This window comes from Eleginops maclovinus, chromosome 23 (assembly GCF_036324505.1).
Source record: "Eleginops maclovinus isolate JMC-PN-2008 ecotype Puerto Natales chromosome 23, JC_Emac_rtc_rv5, whole genome shotgun sequence".
NCBI classification, from domain to species: Eukaryota; Metazoa; Chordata; class Actinopteri; order Perciformes; family Eleginopidae; genus Eleginops; species Eleginops maclovinus.
Genome location: NC_086371.1, coordinates 16,605,011 through 16,626,918, shown reverse-complemented (window position 1 = coordinate 16,626,918; position 21,908 = coordinate 16,605,011). Strand labels below are relative to the sequence as shown.

Here is a 21,908-nt window from a genome sequence, read left to right as displayed (position 1 = left end):
TGCCCGGATACATGGAGGACAGGTCAAGTATAAGAAGAAATCTGATCCTATTCCAACATGGCAAACACTTGTGTGAGATTTTTGTCAAGTTTGGATTTGAAACAATTCAGATCCAAATGTAACGTGAGAAAAAACAAGCATATTTTTCTAAAAATATATAGAATTTTTTTCACATCAACAAAAGTGTGAGCCATTTTTTGACACTTGCTGCTGATTTTTTTTTTTGTCTAACACATGAAGCCCACAGCAGAGCAGAGATCTTTACAGCAAAAAATGACAGCCTTCATTTCTGAGAACAAGCAAAAGGAAATGTCATCCGATATAAAGTAACTGCAGGGTTTTAGTCATTGATTAGCATGGTGCAAGTTTAAATGAAAGCCAAGTTAGAACATTTATTTTGTTATTGCAAAGATTACTTCTATTGAAATATGTTGCAGAGTTGTATACCTACCAGGTAAATATTTCCATATCCTATTAGAAGGAATCCATGGACATTTTTGCGAAAGTATGAAATTAAAATTCCCATTAGGCATTTAGGATTTTATTTCTCTCTGAGCATAAAGCAGAGTGGTATATCCAATTGAGAAGGACATTATGGAAATCTGTGTGAAGGCATAAAATTCAGACTCTGGTTAGCATGATTTACAATCTCTTTGAAGCCTCGTGAATTGGGCCTAAAAGGCATCCATAGGAAAAAAAAACCTAATCCCATAGCATGCTGTGCCTGAAGGTTTCATATACAACCTACTACCCCAGCCAATGAGATGAGTGGACCTCAGGTCTGTGAGCAAGACGACAGAGAAATCTCAACATTACTACGTGATACGTGATGGCTGTTGCGTCTGTGCTAGTACAACAAGAATAACTTATGCAAACTAGAACTGTCAGCTTTTAAATAAAAGCTTTATTACAATTCAACAGAGTAGTCTGAACATTTTTTAGATAAGATTTAATAGGACGATTAAAATGTAAAGGCATGTAAAAGACTGTAGAAAAGTGGCTCAAGAACATTACAGAAATATCTCCGATCTACTGCTATCTATCTGTTTTCAACACTGTTGCATTAGACTATTAAATGGTGATGAAATTTCATCACCATTTCATTATGCTTATCATGTTTGAATTATTTCTCCAAAACAATTTTGCCTGATGTGACTTATCTTGGTGATTTCATTGTTTTTCCTTCTATATACAAAGTCAAATCAGGATTAAAACTGTTCTGCATTGAAAATCAGTTTTGTCATTATTAAAGCTTGACTCACATGAGAACGCTCTGTGCAAATATGATTAGAGGATAATGGTATTGGTTTAACATCTGGTGTAGATAGGTCCTGCCAATTAGGATGGTCTCTCTTGAATTTAATCTCTTATCTTATCGTATCCTCTCTATTTTACATCAATATAAACTCTGATGCCAATATACCAGTGGCATCATACAAAAAATGTGACCTGTTTAGCAAAATGTGGTATGTAAAATAGCATTATTTGAGTTTGCTGCATTTCGTCCCTCCTTGCTGTATTTTTATTTAAGACTTATATTATTTATTTACTAACTTACTTTGTTGGGGCATTTGGGATATCTTCTATATGCAGATTTCTATGTTTGTCACTGAAAGCAATCACGTTTTACAAAATACTAATAATACGCATAATGGTGATAAGCTTTGACTGCTGCAAATGAATAAATGTATTTTGTGCATTGAAGATTAGAAACTGATTGTCAGACCAGAGTCACTGACATCAGAAGTGGCTCAACAGCACGTCATTCCCCTTCACTGGAGGTTATCAAATATTCTTTTTCCTCTCTTGGTTTTTCTCTGCAGCCCTTCAACCCGCAGCTCATTCTCCTCTCCACCTGCATTCTTGCATGATATAGCCCTGTACTTGTGTATGAGTGGCTGGTGAGTAATCCCCAAGGGAGTCAATGACTCTCGTCTCCATCTCCTTCTGACAGTTATTTTCACCTTCCAGGTCTGACCATCACGCTTTTGTTCGAACACGGGGCAACACACATGGCTGAAAGCATTCTGTGGGTCCATCAGAAAAACATGCCTCTGTGTATGTCTGTCCAATATGTTGGCCATTTCAAAAGTTCGGATAACGTTATCTTGCAGGGTTTGCTGAATATCTCTGTTCGATACAACTCAATGGATACATGCAGAAATCTCACTTTCCCCTCATCCACATTTCATTTCCTTGACACATGTAATTAAGGACTATCTATGCGAGCAGATAACAGAACTAAATCCTTGGCCCTCGCTCCACCTCGAGAGCCGCGCTCCGAGATGCCCAGCCCATCACGTTGAACAAATAACAATCCTTTCTCCGACAAGCTCTTGCAGTCCACCATTTGCTGCAATGCAGAGGCTGGAGGAGTGCTACGGGACTTGTCTTATCCTTTCGAAGATGATCACTACCCTCACCTTCAAGAAGATGTCACCACAGTACACAGCAAAGAAAGCTGCTAAACACTGACCCTTTGAGTGTGTCTGTGTGCATTTTAAGGAGGATTCAGCTGAGTATGAAACATGTAAGGCTTATGATATTCCGTAATTGGATTTCCAAGAAAGCTGGTGACAAAACCTCACACACCACTAATCCACCCAATCAGCACTGCGGGCCTAAAGTGTGCCCTTTTTTTTTGCAGATGAAAATGAAGGAAGGGAAGAGAGAAGAGCATGAAGTGAGGAGGAAAGTGGGGGTTGTGGATGGAGAGGGGTGGGGATGGAGCCACGACTACATGAGGACGGACAGCCGCTGAAGGCCGACGCACCCTAACTTACGGTTTAATCATTCTCTCAGTGCTGGAAGTGGGACCAAGTTGTAACGCCAGGATAGGAGAGAGTTTAACATGTCGGACCACCAGAACAAACATTCAAACTGTTGCTGTCAGAAGCAGTCAGGGCTCTGCCTTCACAACAAACAAGGAAGATTAGCTCTGCTGGATCACAGGAAACAGTTCACTTTAGGACTCCATGAAGGGTTGCCGTTAAAAAAAAGACGACATGAGAAGGAAATGTCAGCAATCTCAGAGAAATACTTTCAGAAGATGCATATAAATGATTCCACTTGGGTAGAGATCTTTGGTGATATTTCAGATAGACACTGCCGATCCAAACTGACTTGTTTTGAATCCAATTGTACGCAGCAGGGTAAGTACCTGGCATTGAGAACCTAGGTGGTTGCTGTTCTTATTTGGATGATGGAGAAAAAAACAAGCAACCGTTTTGGATGTCTGGTGGGTACATTTATTCCTCCATCACTGTCAAAACACTGGATTGTTTTTCCCGCCTTACATCAGCGCTATCTCTTTTTCAGTCTTGCTCGCTAAACTAGTTTCTGTGTGTCATTTTCTCTTCTACTAATCTGCAAGACAGAGTAGCGAGGAGTCTTGACACGTCTATATTCTAGTTAAGAGCGCCGATCATTTGAGTTTAATGCTTCCTGACTGGTTGTTTCTGTCCTTTAGGGAGACTTCTGATCTGCATGTTTTCTGTATGTTTACATGCACACGCAAAGCCAAGAGTGTGCCGCACAGAACTATCAAGAGGGGATGACAATCTGCCACTCTCACGATGGTCCACTTCCTGCGCGTGTAAACTAAGCCTCTGCCCCCGGTGTCACTAATCAAATTACAAGTCACATTTCATATCCCATACCAATGAAACAAATCTAGCCATAGAGGGATTTGCATTGTATAGCTTGATTACAGAGCTGGATTTTAAAACAGCGCCTCTCTAGGACCAGACTCTCCCAGCTCATTGCTGTTCTCTGAAGAATAATAGAATAAGTCAATGAGGACGAGAGAAGGAACCAGTTGGTTAACCTTGAAGACATCCCTTAAAGAATTCCCTCTCCTTCTCAGACTGATCCATGCCTGGTTAAGTATGCATGTGAGTCCAGCGCCACTTCTCATCTTGTTAGTGCCCTTGCTGAGATGGCGCTCCGTCCCTGAATGATAATGTTGGAGGTAGTTGAGAGAAAAAGACAGAGATGGAAAACAGAGAGCTATGACAGTGACTGAGCTGTAATCCTATACGCCAGGGTCTTGGCATATGAACCCTTAAATATGCCTTACTCACTTTGCTTCTATAAAGTACATTTCTCCTCAATCACGATTCTTAGCAAGGGGCATCACTACGAAGAAATTTTATAGAGTTTCTTGGAGAGGAGAGCAAAGAGTTTTCTCTCATTTGATGAAAAGATGGATTCTCCAGGGACCTTCCATTGTCTGGATAAGTGCTGTGCACTTACAACAATAAGAAGAAATTAGGTTTAATTTGGTGCCTGTCTGATATCTTTTCTGCTGTGGTCACTGTGCTGCAATGCAGTGGAGTCAGACCAGTTCCAGCTTTAACAGTATCATGATAACAAAAGAAAAACACACTAAAGTGTATCATGGCATAGTAATAAAAAATCAAAATGAACTGCAAAGTAAATTAATTTCTAAGAGACTTACAAAGCTGTGATAAAAAAATGTATTAAATGGTTACCAAAAAACAATATGCTGTACATAGTACAAATGTTGATTAGTCAGGATAGTCCACATAACTCACTTTAACCAAATTCCATTGAAATTAATTTAAGCCAGAGGAAAACGTGGTTTATCACAACTTACATTCATTTATTTTTAGCTTTGAGCGATAAATACAATGAGTTATTATGACATTGAACTCACCAAAGGGATTGCTTGAATTCCATAAGCTACTACTAAAAGCGCCCCTAACACATTTATTTGGAGGTAAAACCAAAAGTGAGCATTATGGGGATGATAATCTTTTATCACACAGGTAAGCTATGGGTTCATATCTACGGTATGGCAATAACACTAGGACAAACTTCAAGTAGAAAGTTGGGGTGTGAGCTGTGATGGAGCTCCAACTGTTCAACCTCATTCTTTCTTTCAAATAAATCTGACTAACCTGTCTTTTTTGTTTTGTATCTGAATTTTGTTTAGAAAATATCTTCTACATTGAGAAACCCTTCATTGTACCTAAATATTATATCCAGTTACAGGGCATCCTCGGACTAAAAAGCTTAACTCTGAGACAAACCCCTGAAATTGGGAGTGAAATGTTCCCTGATTTTTCACAAACTTCGGCCACTTGAGAGCAATTTCTAAACTTAAGCTTCTTTGTGCATAAAAGACCCAAAGTCTATCCCCTTACAGCTCAGGGACGGCACATGGAACAGCAGCAGCAGCAGCAGCAGCAGCAGCCCTATAATAGGCAAGAAGAAAATACATGGGACAGAGAATAAAAAAGAAGAAGAAAGCAAGGGAACTGACGTCTCTGTGCCCTCGGCTTAGGAAAGGTATGCAATTCATTCAAACTGTCCATTAACACTAGACAGAACGGGGTGCTATTTCGCTTCAACCATTCACACCTATTGTACGTTCCTTTATGGTCAGTTAATTTCAAACTGGACATCAAGTTACTTCTGGCCACTGTCCATTGCGGGTCTGCTTTTCCATACAGATCATCGACAGAGGCGTTTATAGAAAATCGCAAACCCTTGACCAGTATATTCCTAACAATCGTCCTTAGAATAAAGGATAGATGGGAAGATGGAGGGATTTCTACTGGCTATTTACTTACACTCCAGTTCACATAACACACAGGCATACACAAACACAGCGGTAGGTCACCCGATTTCCCGATCTGTGATCAGCACTGTGCCTCTATCCTCGACTATTCCCTCCCCTCATAAACATAGCCAAGCCACTGAACTCTCCCAATCCTTTTTCATCATATTCTAGCACTGTCAGGGCTGCAAAGGGCACTGGCATCTGAGAGAAGCTTTCCATTGAGGCCTTTGGAATGGATTCACTCCAAACTGCCTTTTCATTCTGCAGCTGCGATGGATTAGCTCTGTCATGGGTCCAGATGAGGTTTGCCTTCCTGATCTGCACACTACGCCGGGGAAAATAAAGCCATGGCACCGAGATAAAGAAAGCAGAAAAAAATAAAATTAAGGGGACAGAAATCGCGCCGGCGGCAACCCAATGGTCAATGATAGAGAACTTCAATATTTCATCACACAGTCATGCATGGACACACAAACACAGACAGTGGCCTGGGAGCAAACGCCCACAGGTTTTATGAAGCCATGTGTGAAATGGCAAGAGCCTCACAACAGCACTCCGAATTAACCATTGGAGGGAGAAACAGAGGAGGGTCATGGCTGAGCGAGCACATCATGTTCACTTAATTCTCACTCATGGGCATAGTGAGCACTAAAGACAGGATAACCCGCGGTGAGACGCAAGTTAAGTAAGATATCACAACTGCGTCACAATCAAATTGCTCACACCTACAAAAACATCATCTTAATCCGAGTCCGAAACAGCAATGGCTACCACCTCATTGAAGACCAAACAGCACAAGAAGTAAAAGCATGTTGGATGCATTCAAAAACCGAAAAAGCCCACGCACATTTGATTTTGGATGCTGCCCTCTACAACGCTGATTCAGATTCAATTAATGTTGTGCATTCAATGTAAATCAAAAAAATATATTGGGTGCTTGTTATGGTGACAACCCAGATAGAAGTGATTTGAGTGGCCTTGGTTTGCTCCTCCGGCCTGTTATTTCTGCATTGTTGTCATGAGCAGTTTGTTCCAACACATCAACAGATCGGGCTCTGACATTGCGTGGGTCCTCAATATGCAACTGCAATCACAGATGCGGTAATTGTCCCCAGTTTCCAGATGTGTAGGTCTGCGTTATGTCTCTCATTGCATAAGATGTGTTTAATTTTAACCACAGAGGCTATTCATGGCACCTCATGTCTTATTTGCATCCCTGTATCACTCCAAGGAATATGCTAATAACTTCCTTCTCTTCCTTCTTTCCTTCAGCATGTATGCTAGAGTACCCATACACTAGTTTCACAAGGTTATGATGCTCCAGTGGCCCGGCGACTGTGAACTGTCACAAGCAATCAGTCATGATGGAGCCCTTGTTTCTGCACAGACATGCAGCTTTGGCAGGGCTCTTCTAGCGACGGCCTCTTTTAAAACAGGCCAGAAACGTGTGGATCAATCTGCTCAGTCGGCAGACGGAGAGCTCGAAGCTGGAAGCCCCGTCGCACTGTGATCCAATATTTACAAGTTGGTAGAGTACATCGTGACACTCCCTGTTGATGTTTTGTATTCATCACAACGCAGCCCTGATGTCCTCCTCATATTTGCCTGTCTTTAGCGCAGAAATCACTCTCCGCCACACACACAGAGGGGAACCCAGACAATAAACAGCTGATAACGCCGTCCAAGTGGACCGACAAGATTAGACAGCACATAGGTGCCAATTAATGCTTTTTCTCTGCGCTTTTCAGCAATGATAAAAGGCTCAAAAGTGTTTTCTTTCATAAGCTGTTTGACCTTGGATAGGACAATGCAGTCAGCAGCTCTTATTGAGGAGGACTTAGAGTTCCCTCTTTTTCTTTTGCACCCAGTGAAGCCAGGCCAATGCATTAACTTCCGATGAGGCACGATGCGGATGTGCTATTCCAGCTCAAATAGGGGATTACTGATTCAGTGATTACGGGTATTGTAGGGGAGTCTAGAACGGCCAATAGCTAGCTGAGTGTGACTGCAGCGGCTGCGGGAACATGGCTGTAATGGGCTTTGAGGGAGAGATTAAATATATATAAAGGGAGAAATATAGAAATGAGAAGGACAGAGAGGGGGAGTGAAAGTTAAACAAAAATGCTGACTGCGATGTGAGAGATCTCTACAGGAGATTTAAAAAAAAGCTTGTCTTCTTCTTCTTTACCTGCTCCATCCCTGCCTATCCACAACTGGTGCATGAGGGTAAATTACATTTTCAAATAAAAGGAAATCTCTGTCACAAACAATGTATTGCACTCTCCTTGAGAGGTTTTGTTCATTGAGAAAACTAAATGGAAAGCAGCCATCACATGGAGCCCAGCTGCTGGCAGACACATGCCTGATGCACCTGAGATGAATAGATCACAATGGCAGCTTGCCCCCTGTTCATTTTACTTAAAATGCACCCCATGTGCAGGCTTTTTCTTATCATAAACAGTTTCTTGTACAGAGCCTGACAGAAAATGTGTCTAATGCGCCACTAAGATTTGTGTCTCCTCCTGTGCGGTCCCTCATAGCGTTTATCGTTTGCTTTTTATATGGTCAGCCAGCTACTCTTGTTCCTCACAACGCAGCACTGATATCATCTTCAATAAGGGAACACAGACTTCGCCTGTCATTGTTGACTTATAGTCCAGAACCCACCCTATTATTTGAACAGTGGTGAACAGATGTGCGCAGCGGAGATGGGTTGTCATGTTGCGTCATGTCTGCTCACAAAAAACACGGCTTGATCTACGCTTTGCGTTCATGGGTTTGCCATAAAGCTCACATATGGGTCAGTGGTGCACAAATTATTCTTCAACCTATTCTTGGTTGGTTGCTTAATGGTTACATCAGGGGTTTTATTGCTCAGCTATGGCGTACATTTTTTTTTTTATAGATATGGTAATTTTATTGTCAACAAAATCTACTTAAGTGTGGAAGCTTTCTGAGCTATCATGGATGTCCCTTATACATGTAAAACATTTCTAGCAGTCCCAGAACAAGTATATATTACATACAAAGCCTTAGTTATCATGCTAAGACAACATGTATGTTGGCTGCTTGTTTGAAATAACTGCATGTTGCAGGGTGAGGATATCTTCAGGGTCCCATGGCTGTCTATCCATAATCATTTCACCTTAATCCCTCTTCTCACGTGCAGTTTGTCACACTTGCCTGTGAAAACTGAGCAGATAGATAAATAAATCAATAAGAAATCCAAAGACCCCAACATCCCCACAATAGGGCTGAACTCACCACAAACGATTGATAACTATCAGGGCTGGGAAAATCTTTAAAAGTACAGGCGGACATCTGTGATTTACTCGTCTTTTAAATCCCAAAAATCTGTCCCTATACTGGATTATTTTTTGTATTCTGGAGCTGCTGCAGTGGCCAAATGCCCAGTGTTTGTGAAAGATATATGGAGATTTGAAGCCACCACAGCAGCGTGGGAGGAGAGCTGTTGTTTTATCAAATAACATCTGCCAGTGTCGTTGATTCCAAGACAAATAATGACCCGACAGCAACAATTCTCCTCAGGTAAGGTTTAAGAGGATCTTTTGATATTCCGATTAAAAATTCATTGTGTTGAATCTGCCTCCCAGTGTTCTATGTTTCCTAGTCTGAGTCTCATTACTGCTTCAGCGGTGTGCCTACTTATAAATAAATAAATGAAAACACAGCAGAGGGCAACTCAGGGCCAGGAAATTATGTCAAAATGATGTTCCATTTTGAGGTTTTGGGCCTTTGGAATATTTTCAGCCTTTTATGTGTTTGCCTTATGTGACCACAACACACAATTCAAGTCCTAGCAGTGATGCCAGCAAGACTTCAAGAAAATTATAGAAATTGAATTCATCTGTACTTAATTTCAAGACATGCACTGTTTTGCTCTTATGTTGTAGCAATTAGCACTTGTAAAAGCAAGTAACAGTGTTTAGGAAGAAAACATGATATAAACTCAGCCAGACATTTTTCTGCCTGATTGAAATCATAACTAGTGACTTTCTCTGCCTCATCACTTTTTTATATCTGAGCAACGCTGTCAACCACTCGCTTCTGCTGACGTCCTGCTTCTCTCAGAGGGCTTCCTGTTCCCAGTAGATGTAACCTCATCAGGGGCCGTTACTGTACCGCTCATCTGAGGCCTCATACCCATCCACCTCAACAGACCTCTGAGACCGCCTGGCCTCAAGTTCACACCATTACGTTATTCTACAGTAGCTCATGTTTCTCTCACAGGCTTTTGCACAGTCACGGTGCTCATCAAAATACACTAATTTATTCATGGCATTCTGGAGAAATCCAAGCCTCAAAGATGGCAAATCATGTTTGCACAAAGACACACAGGGAGAGCGCACAATATTTTTTTACCCTGACCTTTACTTTGGATGAAAGACGAAGTGTATCACGGGAGCTTTGGTACAAAAACACTGATTCAAAGTAAAAAAATGTGAGGAGGGAGATGGGATGTGTCTGTCTATACCATGTGTGACTGCATATGCCTACAGTGTGTTTATGTGTGGCCTGGCATATGTGCACACACACGCATGCACATGCCTATGCATCGATAAATAAACCTCCATCTGTAACTCCAAGCAGCTGGACTGTGATGGCATGTCCCTCTGTCCCGGAGAAGTCCCTCTGTCGTTCACTCACACACTTATGTACACACACCCTCTCTCCATATATTAGCTAAAACATCCTTTAGTCCAATTATTTTACCTCTTGCTTTCCCTCACTGCAGTCTTCCTCTCTATCCTCCATCCACTTAATTGCCCTGCTCTGTCCCAGCTTCCCCCATGTTACCCCGGTCACACCTTTCAAGCTGAGTTACAGCCTGCAAGGATGTAAGAAGTGTGGCACTACTACAATCACCTGAGGAGCTTCTCTCGACCATAGCCTTTATCTGTCAGGTCCATGCGCTGCAAAAAACATCCTGCCTGTCGCTTTGTTTACCATCCAACACACCAACAACAGCCCCAAAAGCTATACACAACAATACACCCGAAGATTTGGTAAGGGCCCTTTTCCTCTGTGCTTCACAACATATGCCATTTGCCACATGTGCTCAGTCATAGCGTGGGCCGCTGGTGCAAAGAGACTGTTGGTGTTTCTGGGCAACATGTGCAGAGCTAGCACTCTCTGGGTGGGCGTAAAGGTCATTGAACAAGATGTCTCTAAGAATGTGTTGTGTCGAGACAAAAAGTAGTAAACTATAATATTGATTGTTTATGGTAATGCTGGTCAATGAAGTTGATTTCCAAGTCCAAATACAAGCATCTGCTGGAGTATTCTTCCTGACTGTTAAATGAAACGCTCTGCATCCTAATGGACTCCAAACACTTTCTGTCCAGACATTGCTCACAGATTATCACGGTTGACTTTTTTCTGAAGCACACAAATGATGTGTGATAATGATGTTTTTTTCAAAGTGATGCTTCACACTGACAAAAAGGCAGCGTACATGTCTAGCATCATATCATCAGTTGAAACAGTGTTAAAGGAAATAAAATATACTTGTCTACTTTGTTGACAAAAGTTAAAATGGAAGATTAATCCCAACTGTATGTTAAATATGAAGCTACAGCTATCATAATGTTAGCTTTGCTTGGCATAAAGACTTGAAACAGGCAGCAACAGCTAGCTTGTTTTAGCTGTTCTCTATTCCCTTGAACAGTAGCTACTAAAGCTTTCAGCAGATTTTTAAGTACACATGTTATGACTTCTAAGACCTTTAATTACCTTTGAAATTAAACTTTTCTGTGCTTAAATAAAATGTATAAACTAGAAAGCCATAAAAATATTGAGCTTCTTTTTTGCCCGCCGCAACACTCAAATAGAAACACGATCTTTCAAGGTGAAAATGTGGTGTTTATTGACAAAAGGAGCAATAACAACACCTAACAAACAGAGCGAATGTTACCGATTTAATATACAAACAAATAAGAAATTGCTGTAAAAACAAAAATCCTTGTAAAAATATGTGGCCAATATTATATATAATGCTTACCTTCCTACACTTGCATAGATTTCTAACCTTCAATATCCCAAACTAAATCAGAGGAAAATGCATTTTTAGGGGACCTTGCTACTGTAAAAGCGGTGCGAGATTGTGGCTAAACTGTGCGGCCAAAAAAAAAGCATCTGCTACTGCCAGGGTTTAAGGACCTGAAGGATTCAATGAAGGAGGGGAAGGCACATGTAAAAGGGCTGGCTGAGGGGACACACACCATTAGCCTAATGACAGAAAGAGCAATGAGGAATAGGGAGATGAGATTCAAAAGCCAAGCATTGCAAAATTTGCCTTTTACAGGAATCAAGGAGAGTAATCTAATACATAGAGTGGCAAAGAAAGGTGGAGGGTGGCTTGATGTTTTCTTCGCCTCAGGTAAAGTAAGAAGAAGAAGGGTAAACAGGAGAAAAAAGGATGGTAGTGTCATTAAGTTGGCTAGCCGTGACCATCAGGAACATTAATGCGGTCTACTTTGCTTTCTTCAAACCGGAACTCTTTGCTTTGAACTCCTCCTGTCTTCTTTGTGTGTACCTGACTCCAAGTTTCCACAGCTATTATGGACCCTGCACTGGTAATTACACATTTCACAATTTCTGATGTCACTTCAAAGCAACAACAGTCCTGCCACCAAAGCACACACCATGCCTCTGCAGTACAAAGCCCAGCCTTAAGGATTACTGAAGCCACACATTGTTTTCCTGCCGGCCACTAATTCAATTAATGGCATATGGTTTAAGCTGACTTGAAAGAAATTCTTCTCACACAGGACTGTTCATTCATAAAACTTGAGGTTTTCCATGTTTTGTTTTCTAAAATGGAAATAAACTGCAGCGAGTTTAATTTGAATTACTGTATGCACATCGTCTTGTTTCTCCGCCTCTTATTATATTACTTTTAGAGGATGTAAAGCAATTGAGGGGGAGTGATCTACATGATGAGTCAGAGCAGAACTTTGGCAGTATTTGTCCCAGAGTAAAGGGAGAATGCACACTAAAGCAGAACATCCCCTTCAGGAAAAGAAACAAATGCTGTCATTTCAACTTCTATGCATGGCCTTAGGCAGCCAGAACTCATCTTCATTTGAGCTATGAAGCTTGCCTCAAAATACATGTAGTCCCCAAACATATATGAATGCCACTGTTGAAAAAAAAAATACAAGTCCAGATCGCCCTGTCATAAAATAGATGTGCGCTACTGCTGACTAAGGTCTGAGTCACACACATGGGGCTATTGACGACAGAGGAGATTTGAATGTCCACTAAATAATTGTGACAGTTTGCAGAACAAACAAAACAATGCTGACAAATAAACATTTTAGAACACAGGAGGTCCTCGGTCACCAGAGTCAAAGACTTAAAGGCCTGGAAGTCAGCAGATAAGTGATATCTAATAAGCATCATCTGTATTTTGTTCGCTACATTGGTAGAGACAATCTGAGGTGCTTATGGACTCTTGTGAGCTCAGCATGAGCTATCTGCGCTGTGTGAGCACAGCTTGACGAGAGCCTCCTGGCACTACTTTAAAAAAAAAAGTCTTGGATCATACATTACAAAAATCTGATTCGGGAAAAAAAATCATCTTCAAGTCGTCTCTCTCAGAGTTTGTTGATTGTTTCACAATGAAGAATTGGGCTTTTAGTGCGTTAAGTATAGAACTCCTTTATTATGTAGTAGGTTAACATTCTGAACTAAGGAGAAATTTCACGCAGAGCAGATTATTAATATGCACATCAAAGCAAGACAGATGCTCTATCCTAACATTACAATACCATTTGCTCTCCCATTTCTGCATCATTGAGCAATGCATTTCTCTTAAGCATTGGTTTCTGTGCATCATTCACAGCTCATAGTGTTCTAGTATAAGAAGTTCAAGGCAGTCCTGAGACAGTGCTCTTGATGGAGATGGCAAGACATGGCAGTGAGAAAAAGAAACGGGGCCACGGCTCCCACAGGAGCCACTTTCTCACACTGAAGCTCTGTCTGCCCCTGAATTTAATTAGATTCTGATATCAAGCCTTTTTGTACTATGCTTCCCTTCCTCTTCAACATGCGTGAAATTGCATGGCACTATCTATTATTTATTCATTCTCATTTGCTTATTGTTTCTTATGGATGCCTTCGTTAGGGCACTTGCAGCTCTGCTGCCTGTGATATGACGCTGTGCTTTATCTCCCTCGCTGCTCAGACCCACCTCCTCTGCAGGTCTGAGCCCAACTCATTTGCTGCCGTTGGTTGGGGAGCTATGGATTTTTCCCCCTTTCGCCCAATGACAGCACGGTGTGATGCTATGAGGGCTGGGTGCTAATGAGCTGAGTCTGCAATGCTGGGGAAATGCTATGGAACACAGGGGGGAGTCAGAGGACGGCACAGGAGGAGATGCTTGGGCACATGGAGAGTCAGAGGGGCCATTATGACCGTGCCTCACAGGGGTTAGAGAGACTCAATCGCACCAGTCAGACACAGCTGCGTGTCTCCAAAGCCGGCCATTCAACCAAACTCAACTCATCTTTTTAAATTACATCACAAAATGGCATACCCGAATATTTCTTCCCCTTATGCCCATTTCAAGAAACTGCAACCAATGTGGGACATAAAAAAAGAGAAGGTTATTTGTTGGATCACACACCTCCAGTTGCACCATTGGATGGAACATAACCACGTTATAGCACACATGGAGAAGGACAAGTATATATAATAGCTACTGCACCAATGGATATCCTCTCTTCTTGAATAGTCAATAGTGTATGGTGAAAATAAAGATATTTGTAAATCACAGTTATAAAATCCACATCTAATTTTGTGCCATAACACATGAACTCCTCTGGTGCTAAATCTTTACACAGGGTTTGTTTAATTGGCTGAATTCTCAAGGCCAGTGTGTGTACAGCAGGATACCAAAGGAACTTATTTTAGAGTGTGGATTTATTGGATTTGTATTACCTCTGTAAAACTGAACAGACACAAATGGAGTTAATGTGGTTTTTCACTCAAAGCTGCAATCTCTGTACAAACAAATATACATTTCTATTAAAACAAAAAAAGTGTGTATTTACTTTGAGGTAAAAACCAGGGAAAATATATAGGATTAATAAGAAAGTAACCAACTGTATATCTAACAAAATCTTGAGGCTATTTCTACAATCCTGTCGAACCACCCAGAGTGAAGTGAGATGAACTAGACTGCTCTACCAGGATTGAGATGTAGCCTGTATAAACTCCATGTATGACTTTGACATAAATAATTCTGCACGCTCTGCTGTGGACATAAGTGGGGGAAGAATCTGGACATGACTGAAATAGATGCACACTTACACGCATGGGTGACTGAAAAGCTGTTGGACGATTCGAGGTTGTCGACATTGTAGAGGAGGTGGAAAGGCTTTTCAGTGGTGTTTTGGTTAGTGTTGTAGAGTTGGACAGCGAACCTGAACGCGCTGTGCTCCTGCGCCGTGGAACGCATGAACAGTCCCCCTTCAAAGAGATGGAAACCAAGATCAGACAACGGATCTGTGCCTTTACAGTGCAATGTCAGAGTCAGACCGCATTTTATTCAGTGAGCAATAACTCTATATGTCCCGCTGTAAAAGAAAGCAGGCTGGTTGGTATTAAAAGCATTTTTGACCGGTCTGTAACTCTTCAGATCGAGCGGGGCAACTGTCTCCCGTCTTCCTCATTATGTTACACTTGTTATTTTTAGCAAGCGATTACAATGACACAGAGAGCAAAGTATGCACATTTAACCGACAGTTTTACAGAATCAGCAGCTTTAACATCGCAACATACGTACAATCAAGTTAGTCTCTCATAACATTGCGCAGAGCTCCGCACTCCGTGCACATCTCTCCGGTGTAAAATAGCAATCTTAAACCAGACAAAGCACACTCTGCAGCTTTTTTAACATAGCAAAGACACTTACCGATATTAATCTGATTGGGAAAGCCTGCGTATGATCTGTCAAAGAGCCACAGTAGGAACAAAACCGCGCGTTGTGCCATTTTCTCCGACCTATCAGTTCAACTCCTTAAAAGGGTCTGTCTGAGCAAATTCATATGTTCTAGATGGAAGCCGGGCGCGATGGAAATCCACTGGATAGATGATGGTCGCTCACAGTGCACCAATTAGGTTCATTGAGGTGCAGCCCAGCTGCAGAGCATTTTTTTGCAACTAAGAGAGGCACAGAGAGCGAGGGAGAGGGAGAGAGACGAGGGGTGGGCTGGTGGGGGGAAAGGAGCTGATCTGAACTCCGATTGGACCCTTCGCGCTGGGCCAATCTTGGTCAAACTTGATCTGACGTTAAATTAAAAAGCCTCAGCCCGCTAGATTACGACGGCTTGGAATAAACGCTGCACTTGTCAATATTAGCCTTCTGTCGGCCGAATCAATAGAAACACTGCAATCTCAGGTGGCCAATGATTCTGAACAGCCCGGCCACTGCCAGCTGCTGCATATCTCCACGATCTACACAGAGGGAATATGCAGAGGTGCTGTTATTGCCACAGTGGGAAAGTTATTGTGCTGGCTTTTATATTAATTCTGCAATCTTAACCTACCCGTGTTCATCTACACTTTTTAGGTTAGAGAAAGGTATAACAATACATTATTATAAGAGATAAACTCAATGCCTGCTCACACGCACACACACACATACCCGTGTATGAGGGGGAAGGGAGGAGGGACATATAGCTAACAGAGCTGTCTATGGTCCTGAACATAATATGAAAAGCTGGAAGTGAAAATACAACTGCTCTATTTTTTAAAATTCCTCCTCATTGGAAACACATTCAGCCTTCATTTAATGATTGACCATCGTGAGCCATCTGATATCTCTTAGTCTTATTTTATTTACTTTCAGCTTCACCCAGTCTCTAATGAAACATCTATCATTCCTGTGATTCTGCCAAAGAGAGAACAATTAAAGGATTACTGGCCCGTTTATCACCCTCAGCAAAGAGCTTTGAAAATGTAGTTTTTAATTGCACAGCAAATGGCTAAGACTTCAGCTATTGATACTGCCATACACTTAGTTCACTCTAACACATGACTTCTGTGTCCTGCTGTAACAGTTTTTTCAGCATAAAAAGATGTGTAGCAAAAAAATGTGTAACCTGGTGATGTGTCTAAGAGAACAAAGCATGTTTGAGATCTGTTGATGAGTTGTATCAATTTTGACATTTACATCAATGCATACAAGTGGGACCATGTGGGGGAAAGTGTGGTGTTAATAATTGATGCCAATCAAGTAATGATATGGCATGACCCCGCCATCAGAGAGGGGGCTTTCCTCTCCAAACAGGGTCAAATGTAGCTCTGTTCCCACGGCTAACCGGCTCTCTGGTGAAGAATCTGGGCTGACATCACATTGATCCTCGGCTCTCCCTGCCTTCATGTCAGTGTCAGAGGACGTGTGTTGCCTAACCTTAATGCCTTAAGTCACAATAACCAATGCTCAACTGTAAAGCACTGCAATACCCACAAACTCATCATCACATCATACCTGCTTCACATACAACCAATGGTTGTTTTAGTGGATAATCAGAGGCCACCTGTGATATTGTTTTGCTAGTTGTAAAGCACATTTAATTGGCAGCATACCAAAAGAGCCATTTAATTGGTCATTTACATTGCATGCTGCTACTCAGTGTGAATAGAGCTAATCATGCTTCATTTCAAACAAAACTGGTAAAGAAAGAACATTATTCACTGCAAGGGGAGCCAGAGTGTTTCAGATAAGGCCTCGATATAATTGATATTAAATGGTGATGATTGCACAGCATTATTTGCAATTAGGACATTTTGGCCATGCTGCGTAATCCTCTAAGCTCTTCCGCGGCAGGAATTCAATTTCGTCACAAGTGTAGAAAATCACAGATAGGATCTATATGAAAACAAATAATTATATGATATGCCTTCCAGGGTTTTGATAACACTCACAGGAGTGTTACTCGAGCAGGCAAAGCGAAAATGACTGAAAAATAGATGAAAAGATGTTGCCTTTATCTCATGATGATGATGATTCACAGGCTATAGCTTTGAGCACCACAAGACTCACCAGCAGAAATTGTTCATTTGCTCCCTGCCTTCTCTTCGTAACACAACAGGATAAACCCTTCACATTTGCCTCTTTGAGGTTATGTGAGGAAACAAGTATAACCTTTTTTTTTTTTAAGTAAACTACATTCTCTGTCTCTATTGGCTACACGGTGTGACTATTTTTAGGTTTGACTGCTCATGATTATAGGAGGTCTTGGTCATCTCTGCCTGGGATTTGGATCAACTTTAAAAGAGTTTCTTCTTTGGCCCATGCTACAAATTTCCCCAGAATTTCATTCAAATCAGGCCAGCTGTTTTTTTTGTAATCTTGCTGACAGACAAACAAAAAGACAAACCAGGCGAAACATAACTTCTTGGCGGAGGTAATAATAATAATTATCCCTAGCGGCCTAACGAAAAGGAAATCATCCAATATTTTTCAAGAAAAGAAAGCCAAAATTGGGGCTTTTTTTTTTTACTCATTCCTTGACATGTTTTTAGACTTCGGAGCTCCTGTTCCTAAAGCATTAATTATGCTAAACAAATGTTAAAGCCATATAATAATCGTTTTGTTTAATAACAGCTTAGAATTAATCCTTGAAATTGTCCTTTAAATTTCTGAAAAAGTACATTTTAAGCCTGAATTGGACCATCATTATGTACAGAGGCATCAATCGAACATACAGTGTTTTCAATCTAAAGGAAGCTAAATATCTAGGCCATATTAATGCTAAGATGTAACATTGGTTGGCACCCGGGTGCTGCAGAGTGAAAACACTCGCCCACCACTGCAGAGCTCCTTTCTAATCTGTGGCTCCAGTGTTTCCAGCTCCATAAAACCCAACTGGCAGCGTTCCTTGTAGCCGCGCTGGTGACTCCTACTGGTCGGTGTTGACGTCTGTGTGGAGTTGCATCACAATATGCAGGCCTTTCTTTGAACCTCTGCATGTGCTGCACCCTCCTGGAAGGGCTCCTTGCTGTCAGGAGAAAGAAGCAGCTGGTGACTCCATGTGTATCAGAGGACACACATAGTCGTCTACACCCTCCTTCCTATACTCACGAGAGCAGTGGGTATTACCGCAGCAGGTTCTGCAGTGCATGGGGATTCAGTCTTATAAATAAAAATAAAAACATCAGCAGATGAATAGGACTGCAGGTGCAACTGACCGAAAAGTTGATGTTGCAATCATGATAAATTGACCGTAGATTAGTCATAGAGGCTTAGACTGGACCACATTCAAATTCACTATTTAATCCAAGATAATATCAGTTTATGAAATGTTTAATCCATGATCACAAGAAAGGACAAAGACTATTGGAGTGGAGATAATATCTTATTTATTCTGTGAGAAAACATTAATTAAACTGATTGGTTCATCCCACCACTCATAATGGTGGGAGACAAGAACAGACCTCTCTGCTCAGACCCTCTTTATGTCAGATCAGAGGCTTGGCATCCGGTGACTTGATTAAGATCCAGGTGTTTGCATACATTCTTAAAATCAGCTGCAGATTACCTTAGAGCTTTAACATAATGGGCTGCCGTGTATCAAAGCTTTACATTTTCAATCTACACTGATTACTTTAATTTAGCAAGAATAATTTTCCCAAGTGCAATCAGAAGGAAATTGTTTTTTTGTATGAAAGACTTACAAAACAGCTGTGAATGCAATATTTATCTGTATGAGGAGGACTGGTCCCATCATATTTTTAGTGGCTCACATATGACGCAACTTTCAAATCTCTCTTTTTCCTACAATTCAGTTCACAGGCACATCACTCCTACCCCGCTGAGAAACTGAATTCAGCAATCATAGGAATGGGTTCCTTTGGTGAGATGCACATAATGAGAGGGGGTGAATTAGTATTGTAGAAAAGATGCAGTTAAACACGCATTAAGCAGCTCAAACTCAATGATATTTGGAGAGCTATTCCAAGAGCCCATCAGTCTTGGCCAGATGTTGGAGGCTGATAAGAGACTCCACTCTCAAGGAGCTCTTCTTTATTCTGTCAGTGCCTCTTCCAATGAAAGAGACTTCGAAAAGGCAGTGGCCTAAGCAGATAGAGGAGCTCTTGCCATTGTGGAGTGTCACGTAGATGTAAAGAAACAAGAAGTCTGGTGGAATAAAACATTCTGTTCCATGTGGTAATCACATTTGGTTAACAAAGTGTAAAAAAGGAAAAATGTCCAGTGGGATAAAGCTCAGCGCATGTCAAGTGGCGATACATTCTGATGGGGAGAGACATTCGTGAGGATTCGCTGTGAGGACGCCATGAGGAAAATGGAAACGCATCATGTGGCATAAGATAAATGACGTGACATAGTTCAAGGGATGATGGAAAAAGTGGCTACCCCAATTCCACTATTTGAATGCCATTGCGTGCTGCGTCACAAACCCATCCCGCGCTTTGGCTCCCCAGCAAACAGACTTTGGCCTGAGTGTGACAGCGGCGGTGTTATCAGCTGCACAGGCTGACACACTTCACTCTCTTGCCTCTGGCTCTGCACAGTCAGAAGCATGCGACCGCAGCAGTCAGCGCAGCGTGGCAGGAAGACATCTTCAACACATGAGCTTTAAGCTACATGGAAGAGGCCGTCTGCACGCAGAAGGGTACCTCACACTAACACTTACACACTTATGTACTACACAACCATGTTCACGCACATGTGCCCGAGGTAAATAACAGGGCATTTATGGTTAATCATGGTATCAGTGCATTTGTGAGGGCAGTCAGGAGTTTCTTTATGGTCTATTGCTTAAATGATGAGCTCGATTACACAATGACTGTTGCAACAGAGAAAAAAAGAAAGAAACTAATGTGATCATTGATTGGACATTGAACTCATTTAATAAGCATGAATGCAAAAGAAAACTTATTTTAAATAAAATCTGGTTTAAGCTCACACAAATGCTAGTTTTACTTTAGTTGTTAAACTTGAGAGTTTGAGCTTATAAAACACAAATGGTTTGGCTTTATGACTTTCAGGGTTTAGTGAGTTTCTCTTCTTATCATCATTATAAATTAATATCATGGTGTTTTAATTATAAGCCTAGTTAGACAAAAATCAATGTGTTTTTTTGAAAATGTGTCTGAGAGCATCTCTGACATTCATGATATTTTAAAGATTAACTGATTTTTTTAATTAATAAAAAATAGACAGCTGATTATTTGCAGCCATAATGTGGTCCATGGACCAGGACTCTGATCCTGTATGTGGTTATTAAAGAGTATAAACACTGCTACCTTTAATAGCTATTGCTGAAGAAACATGTCAAATCCCACTTGCCTACTACTGGCTGTATTTCACAGATATTAAATCATCATAACCTGGGCTTTTTTTTATAGCCTAATGTTGTCCGCCCAGCACAGGGGTCTAAAGAAAAGACAGCAACCACATCATGGCTCTGACTCAGGTTAGGTTTCAGTGACCCATCCATTTCAGACCTCCAAAAGGGAGGGACAAAGGTTTAATAGCAGAGGCGAGTTATGGTGGAGAGAATAAAGACATGAAATGCAGCCAAGAAAATGCTAGGAACAATCCTTCAATAGCAGCAGCAGCAGCAGCAGTGATAACAACAACAGCAGCCTGCTATTTTCCCTTCCCCCATGGCCTCTGTAGGCATATCCCAGTAATGGGAGATGGGTGTTGCTCACTGCCTGCGTGCCTAATTGAGAGGAAAACAAACTGGTTGATATAGATAATGGGAAAGGTGAGGCAAAAAAACCCATTAATAGTCAGTGATCCTTTTAAATAATTAACAGTGTCCGCTGTGTCACGCTAACAGCCCAGTTCCTGTGATCGATGTTCCAGTTATTATGGGTGTTGAGATAAACCTGCTAATGTAAAGACAAATCATTCATATGTGTTTGATTGTCTGGTAAATATGCTCTATGAGTACATACTGCAGTTTAAGGTGATTTTACAACATTGTTATGTAAGGTTTTATGTTGGCTGAGCTTCACACATGATAAGCAACACTAAACGTACATGTTCATCAAGTGTGGCAAATTAGGATAAACACAGGCATATTAGAAAATATAGACAATGTATATCTTTATATACCACAAAATAAAGTTTTAAGGCACATTTGGTGCGCAATTGAAGTAAAGGTAGTCCCTTATGCTTTGACTTCCAACATATAGAGATGTATGAAAGCAGCTTTCAAGGTCAAGCATTTCATAGGAACAACACACTAAGCCAACAGCACATGATAAATGATAAACACTCTGCAGATAGTCTGTGCCATACTTCTTAATAATGCAC

The 21,908-nt window shown here is 41.2% G+C and overlaps 1 protein-coding gene across 3 annotated transcripts in view; it reads right to left on the bottom strand.

The window, feature by feature from the left end:
- gria3b (glutamate receptor, ionotropic, AMPA 3b) overlaps window positions 1-15,763 on the bottom strand; it is a 76,659-nt gene extending 60,896 nt beyond the window's left edge. For all 3 annotated transcript variants that reach the window (XR_010165158.1, XM_063876471.1, XM_063876472.1), the window contains exons 1-2: window positions 15,528-15,763; window positions 14,924-15,082 (exon numbers count right to left, since the gene is read on the bottom strand). Coding sequence is in view for 2 of the 3 variants with exons in the window: in XM_063876471.1 (XP_063732541.1) it covers window positions 14,924-15,082; window positions 15,528-15,606 (238 nt within the window). In the remaining variant the exon portion in view is untranslated. The remainder of the gene's footprint in view (window positions 1-14,923; window positions 15,083-15,527) is intronic.
- Window positions 15,764-21,908: the final 6,145 nt, after the last annotated feature.